The sequence below is a fragment of the Natator depressus genome, chromosome 2 (assembly GCF_965152275.1).
Source record: "Natator depressus isolate rNatDep1 chromosome 2, rNatDep2.hap1, whole genome shotgun sequence".
In the NCBI taxonomy this organism is placed as follows: domain Eukaryota; kingdom Metazoa; phylum Chordata; order Testudines; family Cheloniidae; genus Natator; species Natator depressus.
Window position 1 is genome coordinate 143531127 of NC_134235.1, and position 20388 is coordinate 143551514.

A 20388-nucleotide genomic window follows, 5' to 3' on the forward strand; every position below is an offset into this window, starting at 1 on the left:
CCTCCCCGGCCCAGACTAGCAGCTGAGCTGAGCTGGCACAGGGTAGGAGTCATAAGCCGGGTCTTCCCCCGTTCTGCCTCCTGCCCCACAATGTTTTACCTCTTTGCCAGCTGCCCTGGGCGCCCGAAACATACTTCTGGGGAGGATCGAATGACTGCTCTTGTGGCTTCCCTTTGCATCAGAAAGTCGTTTTTCTCTGGGGAAGCAAAGAAATCGGCGGGGGACATAAATTCTGTGCATGTGCAGTTGCGCAGAATTCCCCCAGGAGTAACAACAATGGAATCTTTAAATGCAGTGAAAGGGGAAGGTGACTATCCTTTAAGCTGCTGCCCATATTTGGCTGAGGGTATGAATAATCACATCCTTGTGTGCTTGGGGCACATGTGCACCAAGTTACATCTGTACTTGGAGTTAGGGGTGTGATTCCCAGCTTGTGTAGACATAATTGCGATAGTTTGATAGTAGCGAAGGTCACAGTAGCATGTGCTGCAATAGTGGCATCATGGGCTTGGTGCCCTGAATATGTATCCACAGGGTCCAGGCTAGCCCATTCTGCTACTGCCTATGCTGCAGCTACACTACTATTTTTAGTGTGCCAGCTCAATGAGTGCTAGCATGAGTATCTTTATGTGATCTGGGAATCACAGCCTTATCTCCATGTGTTAACATACCTCAAAAGTGGAATCCATATGAACAATGTAACTTGAAGATCCACAGTTATTGTGAGATAAGTAAGCATTCTATCTTGTTATGACTTTTTCTGCTAGATTAAAGAGCCATGTACTATGAGAAATTTCTTTTCTACCTAGGTATTTGTAGATTCTGATTATATCACCTCATAAGCTTCTCTGGCATTACTTAAATAAATGAAGCTTCTTTGTCTCTCACTGTAAGGCAAATTTTCGAGACCTTAAATCATTCTTGTTAAAAATGTGTACCTTATTTCTGATGTGATTTTTTCAGGCTTTATCTTCCAGCTATTGGTTCTTATGCATTTCTCTACTAGAATAAAGAACCTAAGATCAATGAGTCATTAGTATGATAAATATTTCTCAAAATATTTAGAAGGGGAGATCCTTTCTTCAACCATCCGCTCAAATTATTATAGGGAGGGGGAGTTCATGTAAGAGCTTTGACTTTCAGGAATTGAAGCTCCACATAAACACTTCGGAACAAGGACCCATCAGATCATCTCTTGGATTTTTATTCCTCAAATCAGAGGCAACCCTATGCAGATTTTCCTACAAAACATGGTTGCAGTGTACTGTATGAATAGGCAGGGAGAAGCTAGGTCTCCCCTACAGTCTTTGGAGGCATTGCATCTGTGAGATTGATGTATTTAGACTCATGGGACAATGTAGTATCCTCATTCTTTGCTCTAGTGAGAAACTAGTTTAGCTTTCTGAAGTTTAAAGTTTTGTAGTTAGCATATTGTTAGGTTTTCTTTGCCATTTGACACTTTCTTTTTCTACTTTAGTATAGTGATAGGGTTTCTTTTGTTTAGGAATTCCTCTCCTGGTACAGACCCTCCCTCTATATATCCTACTGTACAAGGACATACTCCCTTGTACATGATCCAAGATTATGGAACCCAAATTGCCAGGCTTCAGAATTTACCCATCATGAGGCTCAGCCATGGGAGTCAGCAACAGACATGCCACAGAGCCTATTTCTGGGAAAGGGCTATGTACCAGCATGCTGCTCTATATGCAGATCATTCTTAAGGAGGACCCAGAAGCAGGGAGGTGAAACTGAAGCTCCTTCTCCTAGGGAGATCGATGCAGGTAGACTGTAACACAGGCAGAGTCAGATCCTCCAAAAAGCTCTCGTTATTGGGCCCTTCCAGTTACTTCAGTGCTCCAACCAGCCTTGACACCACACCAAACTCCTGTGGTACCCAATTAAATCTCATATCAGCTGCACTACAGGTGACACCCAAGAGAGGTTGTAAAGAGCACCCCTCCAGAGACTCCAACCAGCACTGATTCCCCTGCATGGAACAGGGATGCAGAGCCTTTCCTAAGATTTTGCCATGAGCAAGTCTTAAAATGAAGTCCATATGCTTTGGTACCAAAGTCTAGGTTGGTACCAATGGTCACTTTTAAACCAAGGACCACATTACTTCTGATGGCAAGTTGGTCACCAACACTTTGGCACCAACTATGCTGGTACCAAGGTCATTGACCTCAGCCAGGATGGTACTGTGTAATACCATTCTGCAACTCTGTGTATCCTTGACATTGGTGCCTGCGATGCTTTCTTGACACCCAGAACAGTAAGCCACTGTGTTACCCCTTTGCCTCAGCAAGAGAGAGTTTTGCTGGAGCTTAAACTGTGTGTATCAGCTGCTTGCCACACCAGTCTGTCTACCTCACCAGGAAACTCTTTGAGACACTGCAGTCTTAATCTTGCCTTGCAGGTAACATTCAGTGAACCCCAGTTCCTGAACCCCTGAAAAAGTGTTCCTCTGCAGTATCCAGTGCCTATCAGTGTACACTTGCAGAAACTACCAAGTCCACTGTCTCCAAAAGAACAGAAGATACACCAGCCTGCTGGCTCAACTGAGAATGCACACCTCACTTTAGTAGAACAGCACAGAGATTAATTTGTAATAAAACAATAATAAGTTCATTAGTAAAGACTGGAGATCTAAAGTGACACTAAGCAGAGACAACAGAAACAGAAAATGGTTTCTTTCTAGTGTCTAAAACTTAACAGACTACAATTCTGATCTCAGGCAATTTCTCACCTCCACTCAGTTCTCAGCATCCTCAACCCACATGGTTGGGGGAGCCACCTTTCACAGAAGAGCCCTGGCCCCGTTGGCCCTACAGTGATGGATAACACCACATTTCTTCCCTTTTGTAGTCCATAAATCTTTGAAGTGTATGCCTTGAAAAGTAAGACCAGACAAAGTTCCTCTCCCCTGATCCTTGTTCTTTGGAGTGTAGGTGCCAAGCTCCTTCTTCAATTTCTGGTCAATTTGCTTTTTTGATTGGCTTGATCACTTTGTTTCCCTGAGATGCAAATGTACTTTTATTTTCCCATGCTTGTAATCAAGCCAGGCTGTTTTGTCATCTGTCTGTTAGCTTGATCCATGTAGACAGATAAATCCACATTCCTTTGTCTAGGGCAGGCTTGTTTATAAGCTGCCTCCAAAACATTTTTAAGAACATATTTCCAGCACACGTATGTAACTTTTTATACACAACCTATACATACACCACACAATGATGATCAGTTTTCAAGACACAGGCTAAATATTCTGATAACAATATTTTCGGTGTGCTCTTTGCCAGTTGGCATAAAGGGACTCTTAGGATCATAGTGCCCCGTATAACACTGAAGGACTGTACCAATGGTTCTAGGATCACCCCTATTTGATCAGCTCTGGGAAATTGTCATCAGGCTGCCTTGGTAATGACTTAAAGGCAGAGTGCAGCAGAAAGATCATTTCTGCCATTGGAGGAGGACTACCCCTTTTCTCCTTCAGAGGCCTGCAGCAGAGCCTCTGCTCCTGGGAACCTCCCTCATTTCTGTCGATGGCCCAATGGGAGTATGACATGGACCATGAACTTGAAACTCTTAAGGGAAGTGGAAGAACATCAAGGTTGCACAGAAAACCCCCATCTTGATACTTACTGATGTGCTGACCACACTATCTGTACTGGCCCAGGCCGTATTGATCCCTCTGAAGGATAGATCCATATACAAAGCAATCATCATTGTTCATGGTATCCGGAGCCAGGTCTCTCCCACTGATAATGTAAGTCCCGTTGGCCCCAGGCCAGCCCTGGCTACTGCAGGGAGAGGAGAAGTTTAGCAGAGAAGACCACTTCAGAGCAGGACCTCAACTACAAGCCATGCAAGTTGATGGCTGTGCTGGAGGAAAACATTCTTGGTTTAGAGGAGCAAGGTGAGATGCTACTAAGAATCGGAGAAGCTGGTAAGTTCGTAGACACCCAGCTTTGGGAAACACCTGTACCTCATGTTGAAGAAAGAATGGAACTGGCCACAAAGGAATAATTGAGAGAGGAAGCCTTTGAGGAGGCCTGACAGTTCGTAAGTACCAGAGGCAAGAATTCACGGCAGCCTTCTACACAGTTGGAGACATGAGGATAGGCAGACTATGACCACTGAAGAGAAGAGAAGCAGGAGGAATTCCGCACAGCTAGAAGCCCTAAGGTGGAAACCAGACGTGTCATTTACCCGATAGGCCTACCAAATTGTGAAAAATTGGGATGCCTGGATATCAGGAGCAAGTGTTAAATCTCCAGAAGATTTGCCCTTCCTAATGCAAATGGAGCAGTTCTCAGAGGGTGTTCCTGAGGAACTAGAAAGATACATCCTAGATGGGAAGCCCAAAACTGTAATCGAGGCGGGGGGAGATTGGAGCCAAATGGGTGGAGGTGGCAGAAAAGAAAATAACTGGTCGCAGTTGGAGTGGATACCAGAAGCGGATACCAGACCACACCCTACTACCAGGGGCAGCCCAAGGCACCAGCTACCCCCGAAGGAACCCTCCAGCCACCTTATTGTCCCGCCACACCGTTCTCCAGCAACCCAGCTCGCCCCAGTGACCCGTCAGCTGGACGATGTTTTAAATGTAATGAGCAGGGGAATGTAAAGGCCAACTGCCCCAAGAACCCCAACAGATGACAGTTCATTGCACCGGAATCACACCAGAGGTCCTCAGGCCCAGATACCTCCCAGATACCCTCGGAGCGGAGGGAAACTGTGAGTGTCGGCGGGAAGAAGTTTACTGCATGGAGGGACACCAGAGCACAAGTGTTGGCTATCCATGCTTCCTTAGTAAACCCCAATTTAATCAACCCAGAGATCCAAGTGATGATTCAACCTTTCAAGTCCAACTCTTTCAATTTGCCTACAACCAAGTTGCCTGTCCAGTACAAGGGCTGGTCAGGAACGTGGACTTTTGCAGTCTAAGATGATTATCCCATCCCCATGCTGTTGGGGGAAGACTTGGCCAATCATGTGAAGTGAGCCAAGAGGGTGGGAATGGTCACCCACAGCCAGGCTAAGCAAGCTGTCATGCCTAGCTCTGTTCCGGAAACTTCTATCAGGACCCGGTCAGAGATAATGGAACTGGACCCCATGCCATCGTCTGCAACAGCAGTAGTGGATCCAGTCACAGAGACCCAGACAGAGCCAGTCTCAGAACCAGAACCAGCGGAAAAACCAGCACCAGAACCATTGCAAGCACTGAACCCACTACTTGCAACCCCACCACCAGAGGGCCCCACCGAACCTGAACCGGCAGCAGCCGATAAACCTACACAAGAGGCTCAGCCGGAGCCTGAACCCCAACATAGTGCACCAGTGGAGAGCAGTTCACAGTCAACAGAAGCAGCCCCATCCCCTACATCGCTTCCAAAGGGACCAAGCATAGCTCCACTATCTAATGAGGAACTGACGTCTCCAGCATCAAGGGAAGAGTTCCAGACCGAACAGGAAGCAGATGAAAGCCTCCAGAGAGCTTGGGCGGCGGCACGGAGCAACTCACCGCCTCTCAGCTCTTCTAATCGATCCAGGTTTGTTGTAGAAAGAGGACTTTTATACAAGGAAACTCTTTCTGGTGGACACCAGGAAGACTGGCATCCTCAGAGACAGTTGGTAGTTCCAACTAAGTACCAGGTCAAGCTCTTGAGCTTAGCTCATGATCATCCTAGTGGCCATGCTGGGGTGAACAGGACCAAAGACCGTTTGGGGAAGTCATTCCACTGGGAGGGAATGGGCAAGGATGTTTCTACCTATGTCCGGTCTTGTGAAGTATGCCTGTCATAAATATAAAGGGAAGGGTAAACCCCTTTAAAATCCCTCCTGGCCAGAGGAAAAATCCTCTCACCTGTAAAGGGTTAAGAAGCTAAAGGTAACCTCGCTGGCACCTGACCAAAATGACCAATGAGGAGACAAGATACTTTCAAAAGCTGGGAGGAGGGAGAGAAACAAAGGGTCTGTGTGTCTGTTGGTATGCTTCTTTTGCGGGGGATAGAACAGGAATGGAGTCTTAGAACTTCAGTAAGTAATCTAGCTAGGTATGTGTTAGATTATGATTTCTTTAAATGGCTGAGAAAAGAATTGTGCTGAATAGAATGACTATTTCTGTCTGTGTGTCTTTTTTGTAACTTAAGGTTTTGCCTAGAGGGATTCTCTATGTTTTGAATCTAATTACCCTGTAAGGTATCTACCATCCTGATTTTACAGAGGTGATTTCTTTACTTCTATTTACTTCTATCTCTATTAAAAGTCTTCTTGTAAGAAAACTGAATGCTTTTTCATTGTTCTCAGATCCAAGGGTTTGGGTCTGTGGTCACCTATGCAACTTGGTGAGGATTTTTACCAAACCTTTCCCAGGAAGTAGGGTGTAAGGGTTGGGAGGATTTTGGGGGGAAAGACGTGTCCAAACTACGTTTCCCAGTAAACCCAGTTAGAGTTTGGTGGTGGCAGTGGATATTCCAAGGACAAAGGATAAAATTAATTTGTACCTTGGGGAAGTTTTAACCTAAGCTGGTAAAAGTAAGCTTAGGAGGTTTTCATGCAGGTCCGCACATCTGTACCCTAGAGTTCAGAGTGCGGGAGGAACCTTGACAATGCCAAAGAGTGGGAAAACCCCAAGACCAGGTCAAAGCCCCTCTCCAGCCACTCCCCATCATTGAGGTTCCATTTCAGTGAGTAGCTGTGGCTATTCTGGGTCCTTTTCCGAAAAAGACACCCAGAGGAAAGCTGACTTTCATGGATGTTGCCACCCGATGGCCAGAAGCAGTAGCTCTAAGCAACACCAGGGCTAAAAGTGTGTGCCAGGCACTAACAGACATTTTTGCCAGGGTAGGTTGGCCCTCCGGCATCCTCACAGATGCAGGAACTAATTTCCTGGCAGGAACTATGGAAAGCCTTTGGGAAGCTCATGGGGTAAATCACTTGGTTGCCACTCCTTACCACCATCAAACAAATGGCATGGTGGAGAAGTTTAATGGAACTTTGGGGGCCATGATACGTAAATTCGTAAATGAGCAGTCCAATGATTGGGATCTAGTGTTGCAGCAGTTGCTCTTTGCCTACAGAGCTGTACCACATCCTAGTTTAGGGTTTTCACCATTTGAACTTGTATATGGCCACGAGGTTAAGGGGCCATTACAGTTGGTGAAGCAGCAATGGGAGGGACTTACACCTTCTCCAGGAGCTAACATTCTGGACTTTGTAACCAACCTACAAAACACCCTCCGAAACTCTCTAGCCCTTGCTAAAGAAAACCTAAAGGATGCTCAAAAAGAGCAAAAAGCCTGGTATGATAAACATGCCAGAGAGTGTTCCTTTGAAGTAGGGGACCAGGTCATGGTCTTAAAGGCACTCCAGGCCCATAAAATGGAAGCATCGTGGGAAGAGCCATTCATGGTCCAGGAGTGCCTGTGAGCTGTTAATTATCTCATAGCATTCCCCACCTCCAACCGAAAGCCTAAGGTATACCATATTAATTCTCTAAAGCCCTTTTATTCCAGAGAATTAAAGGTTTGTCAGTTTACAGCCCAGGGAGGAGAGGATGCTGAGTGGCCTGAAGGTGTCTACTATGAAGGGAAAGGTGCTGGTGGCATGGAAAAGGTGAACCTCTCCATGACCCTTGGACATATGCAACGACAGCAGATCCAGGAGCTGTGCACTAGCTACGCGCCGATGTTCTCAACCACCCCAGGACTGACTGAACGGGCATACCACTCCATTGACACAGGTAATGCTCACCCAATTAAAGTCCAACCTTACCAGGTGTCTCCTCAAGCTAAAACTGCTATAGAACGGGAGATCCAGGATATGCTACAGATGGGGGTAATCCGCCCCTCTGGCAGTGCATGGGCATCTCCAGTGGTTCTAGTTCCCAAACCCGATGGGGAGATTCGTTTTTGCATGGACTACCGTAAGCTAAATGCTGTAACTCGCCCAGAGAAGTATCGAATGCCACGCACAGATGAGCTATTGGAGAAACTGGGACGGGCCCAGTTCATCATTACCTTGGACTGAACCAAGGAGTACTGGCAGGTACTGCTAGATGAATCTGCCAAGGAATGGTCAGCCTTCGCCACGCATGTTGGGCTGTATGAATTTAATGTACTCCCTTTCGGGCTGCGGAATGCACCCGCCACCTTCCAAAGACTTGTAGATTGTCTCCTAGCGGGATTAGGAGAATATGCAGTTGCCTACCTTGATGATGTGGCCATATTTTCGGATTCTTGGGCAGAACACCTGGAACATCTACAAAAAGTCTTCGAGCACATAAGGGAGGCAGGACTAACTGTTAAGGCTAAGAAGTGTCAAATAGGCCTAAACAGAGTGACTTACCTTGGACACCAGGTGGGTCAAGGAACTATCAGTCCCCTACAGGCCAAAGTGGATGCTATCCAAAAGTGGCCTGTCTCAAAGTCAAAGAAACAGGTTCAATCCTTAGGCTTGGCCAGTTATTACAGGCGATTTGTACCGCAATACAGCCAAATCGCCACCCCACTGACAGACCTAACCAAAAAGAAACAGCCAAATGCCATTCAGTGGACCAAAGAGTGTCAGAAGGCCTTTAACCAGCTTAAAAGTGACACTCATGTCTGACCCTGCGCTAAGGGCCCCAGACTTTGACAAACCGTTTCCAGTAACCACAGATGTGTCTGAGCATGGTGTGGGAGCAGTTTTAATGCAGGAATGACTGGATCAAGAATTCCACCCTGTAGTGTTTCTCAGCAAGAGGCTGTCTGAGAGGGAAAGCAACTGGTCAGTCAGTGAAAAAGAATGTCACGCCATTGTCTATGCTCTGGAAAAGCTACGCCCATATGTTTGGGGATGGTGTTTCCACCTGCAAACCGACCATGCTGTGCTACAGTGGCTTCATACCGCCATGGGAAATAACAAAAAAACTTATTCGGTGGAGTTTAGCTCTCCAAGATTTTGTTTTCGACATCCAACGCATCTCAGGAGCTTCTAATAAAGTGGCTGATGCACTCTCCTGTGAAAGTTTCCCAGAATCAACTGGTTAAAATTGTCCTTGAGATGTGGAAAATATTGTTAGTCTTTATATACTTGGTAGTATATTTAGAGGTGCATGTGTCTTATTAACTCTGTTTTCTCTTAGAGGTCCAGGAAGATATCCCAGCCAGTGTTTCACCCTATCTGTGATTTGGGGGGCATGCCATAACTATAAAGGGAAGGGTAAACACCATTAAAATCCCTCCTGGCCAGAGGCAAAACCCTTTCACCTCTAAAGGATTAAGAAGCTAGGATAACCTCGCTGGCACCTGACCAAAATGACCAATGAGGAGACAAGATACTTTCAAAAGCTGGGGGGAGAGAGAAACAAAGCCTCTTTCTCTGTCTGTGTGATGCTTTTGCCAGGGACAGAACAGGAATGGAGTCTTAGAACTTAGTAAGTAATCTAGCTAGATATGCGTTAGATTCTGATTTCTTTAAATGGCAGAGAAAATAAGCGGTGCTGAATGGAATGTATATTCCTGTTTTTGTGTCTTTTTGTAACTTAAGGTTTTGCCTAGGGGATTCTCTATGTTTTGAATCTAATTACCCTGTAAGGTATCTACCATCCTGATTTTACAGAGGTGATTTTTTTTACTTTTTCTTCTATTAAAATTCTTCTTTTAAGAAACTGAATGGTTTTTCATTGTTCTTAAGATCCAAGGGTTTGGGTCTGTGGTCACCTATGCAAATTAGTGAGGATTTTTATCAAGCCTTCCGCAGTAAAGGGGGGTGTAACGTTTGGGAGGATTTTGGGGGGAAAGACGTTTCCAAACGGAGTCTTTCCTAATAATACTGGTTAAACGTTAGGTGATGGCAGCGAAAGTCCAAGGACAAAAGGTAAAATAGTTTATACCTTGGGGAAGTTTTAACCTAAGCTGGTAAAAGTAAGCTTAGGGAGTTTTCATGCAGGTCCCCACATCTGTACCCTAGAGTTCAGAGTGGGGAAGGAACCTTGACAACTACCATTGCATGAGATCTACTCATCAGGCGAAGAGAAAAGATCTACTTGTATGGGGTTGGTGGTGCAGAGGAATGGGGGGCAGAAGGAAGGGGAACTTGGGTGTACACTCATCCTGCTCGATGCTTCTCTAGAATGCAAAGCAGCTGCAAACGCAATTTAACTGGCCAATATGATCTAGCTGCTTTGTCCTAGTCCAGAGCAGTGTAAAGAAGCTAGAAAGTACTGGTGAATCTGATTTGAAAAGTTAAATTAAAAAATATATATATTTAAGGCACCTAAACGGATTTAATTTTGCTTTATAGTGATATCATGTAATAACCATACAACTATAATTAACACATAATTTGTGATCACAAATTAGATGAGTTAAGGTTGAGTATATTTAAAGGCACATTACATCCTTCCCATCCCATACCCCCCATTATTGCTAGAGGACAGCTTTAAGGTTGTTTTGATGTCCTGACTGTTCATTTCCATACCTTAAAATATCTAGGTTTCTTTTAAGTTTAATTTTCAACTCTGAATTCCCTGGATATATTGTGTATTTGGTGGATAGTTATAACAGCCATTTAATGTATGTTATTCAGATTGTTTCCCCTTCTTCTCACATCAGTGCCCTGGTCTGACACCAGTGTCATCTCTTTGCCAAGTGGTGGTAGGTAGGGCTTTCCAGTTGGTTGCCCAGTGGAGGAGAAATCAGCGATACAGAATCTAGATATATTTGAAGCATAACTTGTTTTATTTACATAGATACCAGTTCTGGAACAGAGGTATTCATGCACAGCATGAAGGGCAATTCTTTCCTTCAGCAATCCTAGCCAAATGCCAATGCCTGTTCCCAGAGAGCAATTCTGCCTCAAGAATTGACTCTAATCCAAGAACAAGACAGAGAGCCAACTCTCCTACTGCTCACACAACTCCCTCTCCAAGGACCACTGCCTCTACATAGACCCTTGCATAATCTAAAACTAACAACATTATAGCATGTCTTCCCAAGACTGAATATTTACTCTCATGCTAAGAAAAGAAAACCATAGACGACTGTGCAACAGCTCCATGTGAAAAACAACTGCTGTAATATATAGTCTTCACCTTAACTCCATTTTAATGTAGTTTGTCTGAAAATAGAATATTATAATCTATGCTAAACAATATAAACTAAATAATTACCCTTATTTTTCACTTACCAATGTTTAGCTAGTTCCTAAAGATCAACTGACTCTCCTCCTCCAGTATGTAGTCTTTATAGCAGGGGCAGGCAAACTATGGCCTGCGAGCCACATCTGGCCCATCAGACCATTTAATCCGGTCTTCAGCTCCCGCCGGGGAGCAGAATTGGGGTTTGCCCTGCTCAAGCTGGGGAGTGGGTTCGGGGGCTTGCCCTGCTCCATGCAGGTTCCAGGAAGCAGCTGGCACGACTGCCCCTCTGGCTCGACCCCCACCCCCCCGGCTCCTACGTAGTATGAGGAGGCATGGCCAGGCAGTTCTGCGCACCGCCCTATCCACAGGCGCTGCCCCACAGTTCTCATTGGTCACGGTTCCTGGCCAATGGGACCTGCAGGGGTGGCGCCTGCGGATGGGGCAGCATGCAGAGCTGCCTGGCTGCGCCTCGGAGCCGGAAGGGCACATGCTTCCAGGAGCTGCCTGCACCCTTGAGTCCCCCCCCCCACGACCCAATCCCCTGCCAGAGCCCTGATCTCCCTCCTGCCCTCCGAACCCCTTGATCCCAGCCCAGAGCCCCCTCTTGTACCCCAAGCTCCTCATCCCTGGCCCCACCCCAGAGCCCTCACACCCCTCTCCTGTACTCTATCCTCCTGCCCCAGCCCTGATCTCTCTCCCGCCCTCCAAACCCCTCAATCCCCGCCTGGTGCCCCCTCCTGAACCCTAAACCCTTCATCCCCAGCCCCACTCCAGAGCCTTCCCCCCCCCCCCCGTATCCCAACCCGGAGCTCCCTCCTGCAGCCTGAACTCCTCATTTCTAGCCCCATCCCAGAGCCCTCACCCCCTCCCACGCTTCTACCCCCAATTTCGTGAACATTCATGGCCCACCATACAATTTCCATATCCCGATGTCGGCCTTAGGCCAAAAAGTTTCTCCACCCCTGCTTTATAGGCTAGACTTCTAATTCCAAAAGACTGCTTTCACCCAAGCAGACTATATGCCAATTTCTCAGTTTCAGCATGTAGTATGTAAATCCCACATTGACTCTAAATTGCTTGTTTAATTCCATGAAATTAAGCTGTGCTGCAGTAAATATATTTTAAAATTAAGTAATGGAGTTCTTTCCTAAATATTTACTGTATTATATATTACAGGAAAAGAAGTAAATATGGATGCTTGTTACTTTGTAAGTAATGCTTTCTTTGAGTTTTATGGTACATGGGCCAGAGAAGGGAATGTAGAAAAACATACTGCTTGGAATTGCAAGCCCGCCACCCCAACAACTCCATATCTCTCCCCTTTTAGGTCCCAGTCCAACAAGACATTTCAGCATGTGTTTACCTTGAAGCAAAGGAGGCCTGATCCAAAACCCATTGTCTTCAATGGTCAGATATTCCGGGTTGTAATCCAGACCAGTGAGGGGCTGTGTTGCCCCTGCTCTGCAACCTCGGGTGCCTCACAATGCTTTGCTCTGGTAGCTTCCAGCTTGGGTTGCTCACAATCAGCCTGCCAGCAAGTCACACCCTGAGTGTCTGTGTATAGCCACAGCCCTGGTCCAAAAAGAAAAGGAGTACTTGTGGCACCTTAGAGACTAACCAATTTATTTGAGCATGAGCTTTCGTGAGATGAAGTGAGCTGTAGCTCACGAAAGCTCATGCTCAAATAAATTGGTTAGTCTCTAAGGTGCCACAAGTACTCCTTTTCTTTTTGCGAATACAGACTAACACGGCTGTTACTCTGAGCCCTGGTCCAGCAACTCTGACTCCAGCAGCTTGTCAGCAGCACACCATCCACACTCTGGCTTCCAGCAGCTTTGGTTACTACTTGCCGGTTGACAGCAACATACTCCTAGAACCAAATTTCCCCTCCCCCCCTGCAAATATATGTTCTGCACTGTCCAGCCCTCTCTTGGACAGTTCAGGTATTTTCAGTCTGTTGCCCGTCAGTATCTAACAGTTCGCTACTTTAAATGTAGTTACCCATGCATTTCAGTGTAGACACACCATTGGATTAAAGAATAAAACAAGTTTATTTAACTACAAAGATATGGGTTTTAAATGAGTACAAGTATAAGGCACTAAAGCCAGAAATGTTTGCAAGAGAAATAAAGATAAAATGCTTTTTAGTACTAAAACTTAACAAACTAGACTTGATTCAAGGTGCAGTCCCTTACCATATGCTCCCAGTAACTTTGCTGACCAAATTCTCAGGCCAGGATCTTCTCCCAAAGTCCAAGGGCTGTTTCTTTTGTTGTCTTAGGTGAAAGAGAGAGAGGTGGATAGGGAGAGTTACATTGGGGTATTTTTGTACTTCCCCGTTCTAGTCCAGTCCCCTTTTGAAATGCATTTTCCTGAGGGTTACCACTAGATAAACTTAATTCCTGCTGTGAGGACAGAGACAAGGAGTTTAGTGGTGAAAAAGGTTCAATGCCGCTGTTTGCTAAAATGCAGATCCATTTGTTCCTGCTCCCCCTGTTTTGCCAAAGAATAGCCTCTTGACAAGTGATTGCCCATCAACTTTGATACCTGGCAAGAGGTGTAAGCTTGTCTTTTGTGTTTGAGAAACTAGTTTACTCAGACTTGCCTGGTAAACACATCAGACCTAATTTCAATTTGTTTATAACTTTACATATAATGTTGCCACATACATTTCACGATGACATTATTGACCAGGGAGTTATTAATTTTAAATGATATGCATATTTCAAAATGATTGCAAAAAGGCATATTTTGTACTAAGATTAATACACAAGTCCAACATTGACTCTAAATTGGTCTGTTAAATGGTTTTCCTCCATAAGTTGAATCTGCCTTTCAGTAAATATTTTTAAAATAATGAAGTTCTTTCCTAAATACTAAGTATGTTGTACATTAGAGGAAAACATTAAGCTAATTCTGAAGTGCTTTGTAGGAGTGGGGCCTTAGGGCCAGATTTTTAAAGGTACTTAGGTGCCTAAAGATGCAGAAACATGCCTAGTGGGATTTTCAGAAGTATTTAGGAACCTAACTCATGTTGAAATCAATGCACATGTGCTTTTGAAAATCCCATTAGGTGCCTATCTGCATCTTTAGGCAACTGAAAGACTTCAAAAATCAGGCCCTTACTCTCTTTTCCCACCACCTCTAAAATCCCATATCACAGCAACTCTCTGTGTTAAGCAGTTCTGAACATGGTTGTCTGGAGTGTCATGTCTTTTTTGTTTGGCTAGAGAGCTTAATATTTTGACCATTAATGGTTACTGGGTTTCCATCATGTGTTATATTTTGAAAGTTCTGTGAAATAATATAAGTATACAATCACTCAGTTGATGTTTAAATTTAAATTAATATTTCTATTTAAAAATAAAGAGCCAGGCATTTATAAAAAATAAATACAAAGCTGAATCAGTAAAAGTAAAATGATTAGCTTATATTTATATTTTTCTTGGAAAATGAGTTTTTATATTAAAAATAAAAAGAACAGAAACATTTAAAGTTTGATATATTTTAAAGGTCAAGGATAGAATTGAAATGATAGAAAATGTTGAAACAGAAGCAACAGTGAAGTGGAGAAGAGTGGAAGACCCAACAGAAATTTCATATGCAAAGCCATGTATGGATAGGTTAGTTGACTAAAAAAGCTTGTTAGTATCCCTCAAGTGTTAACATTTTACAGTTTTAATATATCATTAGACTTCCCATGATTCCATTGTTGTGCAGTCTGTTGTTCCAGTTGGTTTTTAACCTTCCACCTGCATTTCATTGGATGTGTCTGTATTTAGGGCAAGATTGTTACTTTCTTTATGTTTCCTTGCAGGAGAGTAAGGGGGACATAAGGCTCCTCTTTTATTCCTCTGCACTAGCTACCCATATTATAAGTAACACTCCAGAGGGGAGAAGGAGCCACTACTGCCCCTTCTATGCAGATAGTACGTGGAGCTAACCAGCCAGCACAGCAGAGTTGGTGCAGAAGGACAAGCATTCTTCACTATGTAAAGGACTGGTAAAGATGACTTCTTCGAGAGCTGTCCCTGTGGGTGCTCCACTCTAGGTGTTGGTGCGTCCCTTCGCCTTCCCTCGGAGATTTTTACAGCAGTACTTGTACCAGTCGCGCACGCGCAGAACTTGCCCCCTTCCGCCCTCCGAGTGTACCTTTATAGTACACGTGCGCGACCAGTCTCCTCAATTCCTTCTCTATCATCCCTGGCCTGAGATGGAGCTCAGCAGACTTGTTAGAAAACTTTTTCTCCCTTGTTACTCTTACCCTTTTAGATAGTTAATTTGTAACCAATAGTGTTAGTTATTAATGTTACCAGTAGTGTGTGTTAGTTTCTCTCTTAAAAAAAAGAAAAGAAAAGAAAAAAAAGTCTCCTAGTTCCTGTCAGCGCAGCCGCTTCTGATGTGCCTGGCTCCCCAGGCTTTAAGCGCTGCTCTAATTGTAAGGATGCCATCCCTCTGTCAGATGGCCATTCAAAATGCATAAAATGTTTGGGGGAGTCCCACATCCCCCCAAAATGTCCCCACTGCAGCAAACTTAAGTCTAGGGCACGAAAGGACAGGGAGTTGAGGCTAAAGCTGCTCCTGCTGCAAAAATCCTTAGGGTCAGCTTCAGACCCAGGGCCTGATTCCAGCTCTGCTCCACACCACAGCCCCCCCACCTCTAAGAAGATGAAGAAAACTTCAAAAAAAAAATCACCTTCTGTCACCCTCAAAGCAAACTTCACGGGACAAGGCTTCTCCCGGCAGGTCTACCGCCTCCCTCCCAGCACTTCCCTGGCTGAGCAATTTTGATCCGCCGGGCTCCTCCAGTACCACGCAAAACCCGCCTGTGGCTGCGGTGATAGCACAAAGCTCCAGTGCCGAGGCTTCAGGCTTCTAGTTGCCTGCCTCTCAGATGACACCTTTCAGCACCACGGTGAAAGCGGTGCCAACACATGCGGATGTGCATGACCCCCCACAGGCTATCACTGCTCTACCAGCACCAACACCTGCTGAGCAGGCTGGCAGCAAACAACTTTAAAGACATAGGTGCAGAGGAACTTTTCATCGCAGCAAATTCCTCTCACACAGCCCTCACCACACAGGCGCTTCAGCACTCCAATTTATGCAGTCAAGTGACCTGCTTGTGTCACCCATTCTGCAGTCACCCTTACTGAATGCCTACTTCTCGCCAAATGCTCAGCCAGGGTCCGAAAAGCCTTCCTCCAGTGAGGAGGAAGCTGGTTTCTAGGAGGATTATTCACCATATGAAGTCTCTCATCCTGAGACCCCAATTAATAGAAGTCATAGAAACATCACCTCGTCCTACTCTCAGGATCCTGCCCCATGGTGTGTAAACCCATGGATGGCACCACCTATGCCCTTCCTATCACAGTGGCAATATTGGGCCCCGTGGCATCTTATCCTTGAGACCACACTCGCTATGGCACCTCAACCAGGCCTGACACTGGCCTGGCACCACAAGCTCATGAACCTGCCACTGATGCCGGTCACCAGACAGCACCATCACAAGTGCAGAATCAGGCATGACCTGTCTCTAACCCAGTAGACCCAGTTTTATGCCTGACGAAGCCCTGCTTCCTCCTCCCCCGTCATCTTCAGATGACTTTTCAAAATTTCAAGACCTTTTCAAAAGAGTGGCCAGTGAATTAAGAATTAATCTGGAGGAGGTTCCTGAACAGCAGCATGAGTTAACGGACATCCTGCAGCCTTCTTCTTCTTCCAGGATTGCATTGCCGATCAACCCAGCCCTTCTGGAACCCGCCAAAGCCATCTGGCAGATTCCTGCTGCAAACTTACCTACCTGCAAATGAACGGACCGCAAGTACTTCATCCCTTCCAAAGGCTCTGAATTTCTTTTCACTCATCCAGTGCCTAATTCGCCGGTAGTTGATGCAGTCAACCAAAAGAATAAGCACCAGTATCCCCGCTCCACCCCAGCCGATAAAGACAGTAAGTGTTGAGATCTGCTTGGATGTAAAGTATACTCATCTTCCACCCTACAATTTCAAATTGCTAATTATATGGCTGTTCTGGCAAAATATGATCACAAAAATTACAACAAATTCATGGACTTTATTGAGGACATTTCAGAAGCAAAGAAACCACAATTCACTGCTTTAGTCTCTGAGGAACAAATCATATCACGTACTGCTTTTCAAGCAGCCCTCGATGTGGCCAACACGCAGCAAGATCCACCACTACAGCAGTAGTCATGCGCCGACATTCGTGGCTCTCTTCCTCTTCATTTCCTCGAGAGGTCCGGACTACTATTGAAGATCTTCCATTCGATGGCAACAAACTCTTTGCCTCCACAACGAACGACATCCTTCACTCAATGAAGGATTCAAGAGCAACTCTCCGGTCCTTAGGAATACAAACCTCTATGACCAGAAAGCGACAATATAGATACCAATCTTACCAATGTCCACGCTACCCAACATATACCCAGCACTTCCAGAGATCACACGACCACCAACAGCAACAATGCCAGAGACCCAGATACTAGCATCGCCGCCCCAATTCCGTGGCAGTGTCTCAACCCCCTCTGACTAACAAGCAGATTTGAAGCCTTGGTTGAGGGTTTCGAAAACAATGTTCCCACTTCAGCGCTTACACTGCCTGTCCCTACTTTTGGACACCGCCTACAACCATTCTTCCATCAATGGCACAACATTACCACCGACAAGTGGGTTTTAGAGGTCATCACACTTAGCTATTCCATCCCCTTCCTATCCATGCCTCCTACCCACACATCCTCCCCGTCCCTCTTCAGGGACCCCTCTCACAAGCAACTGCTCCTGCAAGAAGTACAACATCTCCTTCTATTGGGAGCAGTGGAGCTTGTGCCCGAAAGACACCAAGGGAAGGGGTTTTACTCCCATTATTTCTTAACAGAAAAGAAAACCGGGGGATGGCGGCCAATCCTCAACCTCAGGCGGCTCAACAATTTTATCAAGAAGCAAAAGTTCCAAATGGTTACCCTCGCCACCATAATCCCAGCACTGGAGCAGGGCTATTGGTTTTCAGCCATCTACCTACAGGACGCCTATTTTCATGTGACAATACAGCCAGCCCACAGACGCTTCCTTCATTTCACCCTCGGCTCGACACATTTTCTATACAGGGTACTACCCTTTGGCCTATCCACTGTCCCCCCGTGTTTTTTCCAAGCTCCTGGCCGTAGTTACTGCCCACCTCAGGAAGCAAGGAGTCATAATATTTCCTTACCTAGACGACTGCCTCCTCAAAGCCTCAATGCTCGACGAAGCGCTTCGATTCATTCAACTCACCATCGATTGTTTCCTATCCCTCAGCTTACAAATAAACAACGACAAATCCACATTAATTCCTACCCAGCACCTGGAGTTCATTGGAGCACACCTCGATTCCCAGACGGGAATAGCATCTCTCCCGTCCGATCACTTTAACACCATAAAGCAGCTGGCAACAAAACTTCGCAACAGTCCTCAAGTCACCACTCGAGACTGTTTACAACTACTACGTCACATGGCCTTGTGCACTTTCGTGGTCCAAAATGCACGACTCTACATGAGGTGCTTCCAAGCTTGGTTGGCCACGGTTTACAGACCCAATGTGCATGCCCTAAACAAACCCCTATCCATACCTTTCTGAGTCAAAGACTGTCTCCTATGGTCGACAGTTCCCTCCAACCTCTGCTCTGGAGTCCCCTTTCTCCAGGAGTTTCCAACCATAATAATGACTACCAACACATTCCTCACAGGGTGGGGTGCTCACATGTTATATCACACAACCCCGGGGGCTATGGTCTCCAACAAAAACCTCCCTGCACATAAATATCCTGGAACTTCGAGCTATAAGCAATGCCTGCCATCACTTCCTCCCATTAATCCAGAATCAACATGTACAGATAATGACAGACAACATCGCCTGTATGTTCTATGTAAACAGGCAGGGAGGAGCTTGCTCTCATTTGCTTTGCACAGAAGCTATGAAACTCTGGAACTGGTGCCTTGTGAACAATATCCGGATATCAGCCGCCTACCTTCCCAGGGCTATGAATACCACAGTGGACGAATTAAGCAGACGCTTTCCCTGGGACCACAAATGGGAGATAAATGAAATGATCATCACCAATGTATTCCGCATTTGGGGCTACCCAACCATAGACCTCTTTGCAACTGCGCAAAACACAAAATGCCCCAAATTTTGCTCCAGAGCAGGACTCGGCAAACACTCTCTGGGAGATGCATTTATGATTCCGTGGCACCGGAACTTACTCTATGCTTTTCCCCGATCCCGATTCTCCACAGGGTTCTGACAAAAATATGAACAGATCGTGCCAAGGTGATCCTGATTGCCCCGGCATGGCCTAGACAACTGTGGTTCCCATTCCTCACCAGGATGTCAACTCGACCACCAATCTCGTTGCCTCTCATTCCGAACCTCCTATTGCAGCAACACAGCCAATTTCTCCACCCCAACCTGTCCATGCTTCACCTCAAAGCTTGGTTCCTACATGGTTCTCCCAAAATGAATTAGCATGCTCTGATAAAGTTCAAAGAGTGCTCTTACATAGCCGAAACCAATCTACTCGCACCACCTATCTCCGAAAGTGGAAGCGATTTACACAATGGTGCTTAACTAAATAACTGCCTCCTATGTATGCACCTCTTCCTCTTATACTTGACTACCCGTTGGACCTCAAACAATCTGGCCTTTCTTTTAGCTCCATCAAAGTCCACCTAGCTGCTATTACAACTTTCCACTATAAAATTGACAGTACCTCTGTGTCTGCTCATCCGATCACTAAACGTTTTCTCAAAGGACTTCAATCCCTATACCCAGACATTAGACCTCCTACCCCTCCTACCCCTTCACTTAGTATTATCTTGCTTAACTCAACAACCATTCAAACCCCTAGCCACTTGCTCCTTCTTACACCTTTCTATGGCAATCACTTCTGCCAGACAGGCAGGAGAAATAGCAGCTCTTATGGCAGACCCACTGTATACCATATTTTTAAGGACAAAGTTACCCTTTGATTACACCCCAAATTTCTTCCAAAGGTCCATTCGTCATTCCACATGAATGAACTGATCCACCTGCCGACCTTCTTTCCCAAACCACATGTGAACTCTTTCGAATCCAAATGCACACCCTAGATGTACGCAGAGCTTTGTCCTTCTATTTGGATAGAACAAAGCTGTCAAGGTTCCTCCCCCACTCTGAACTCTAGGGTACAGATGTGGGGACCTACATGAAAACCTCCTAAGCTTACT

General features: G+C 45.6%; 1 protein-coding gene across 1 annotated transcript in view; it reads left to right on the forward strand.

Moving 5' to 3' along the window:
- MAJIN (membrane anchored junction protein) overlaps nt 1-16938 on the forward strand; it is a 35822-nt gene extending 18884 nt beyond the window's left edge. The window contains exon 5 of the mRNA XM_074943506.1: nt 16727-16938. Coding sequence (XP_074799607.1) covers nt 16727-16938 — 212 coding nt within the window. The remainder of the gene's footprint in view (nt 1-16726) is intronic.
- Nucleotides 16939-20388: the final 3450 nt, after the last annotated feature.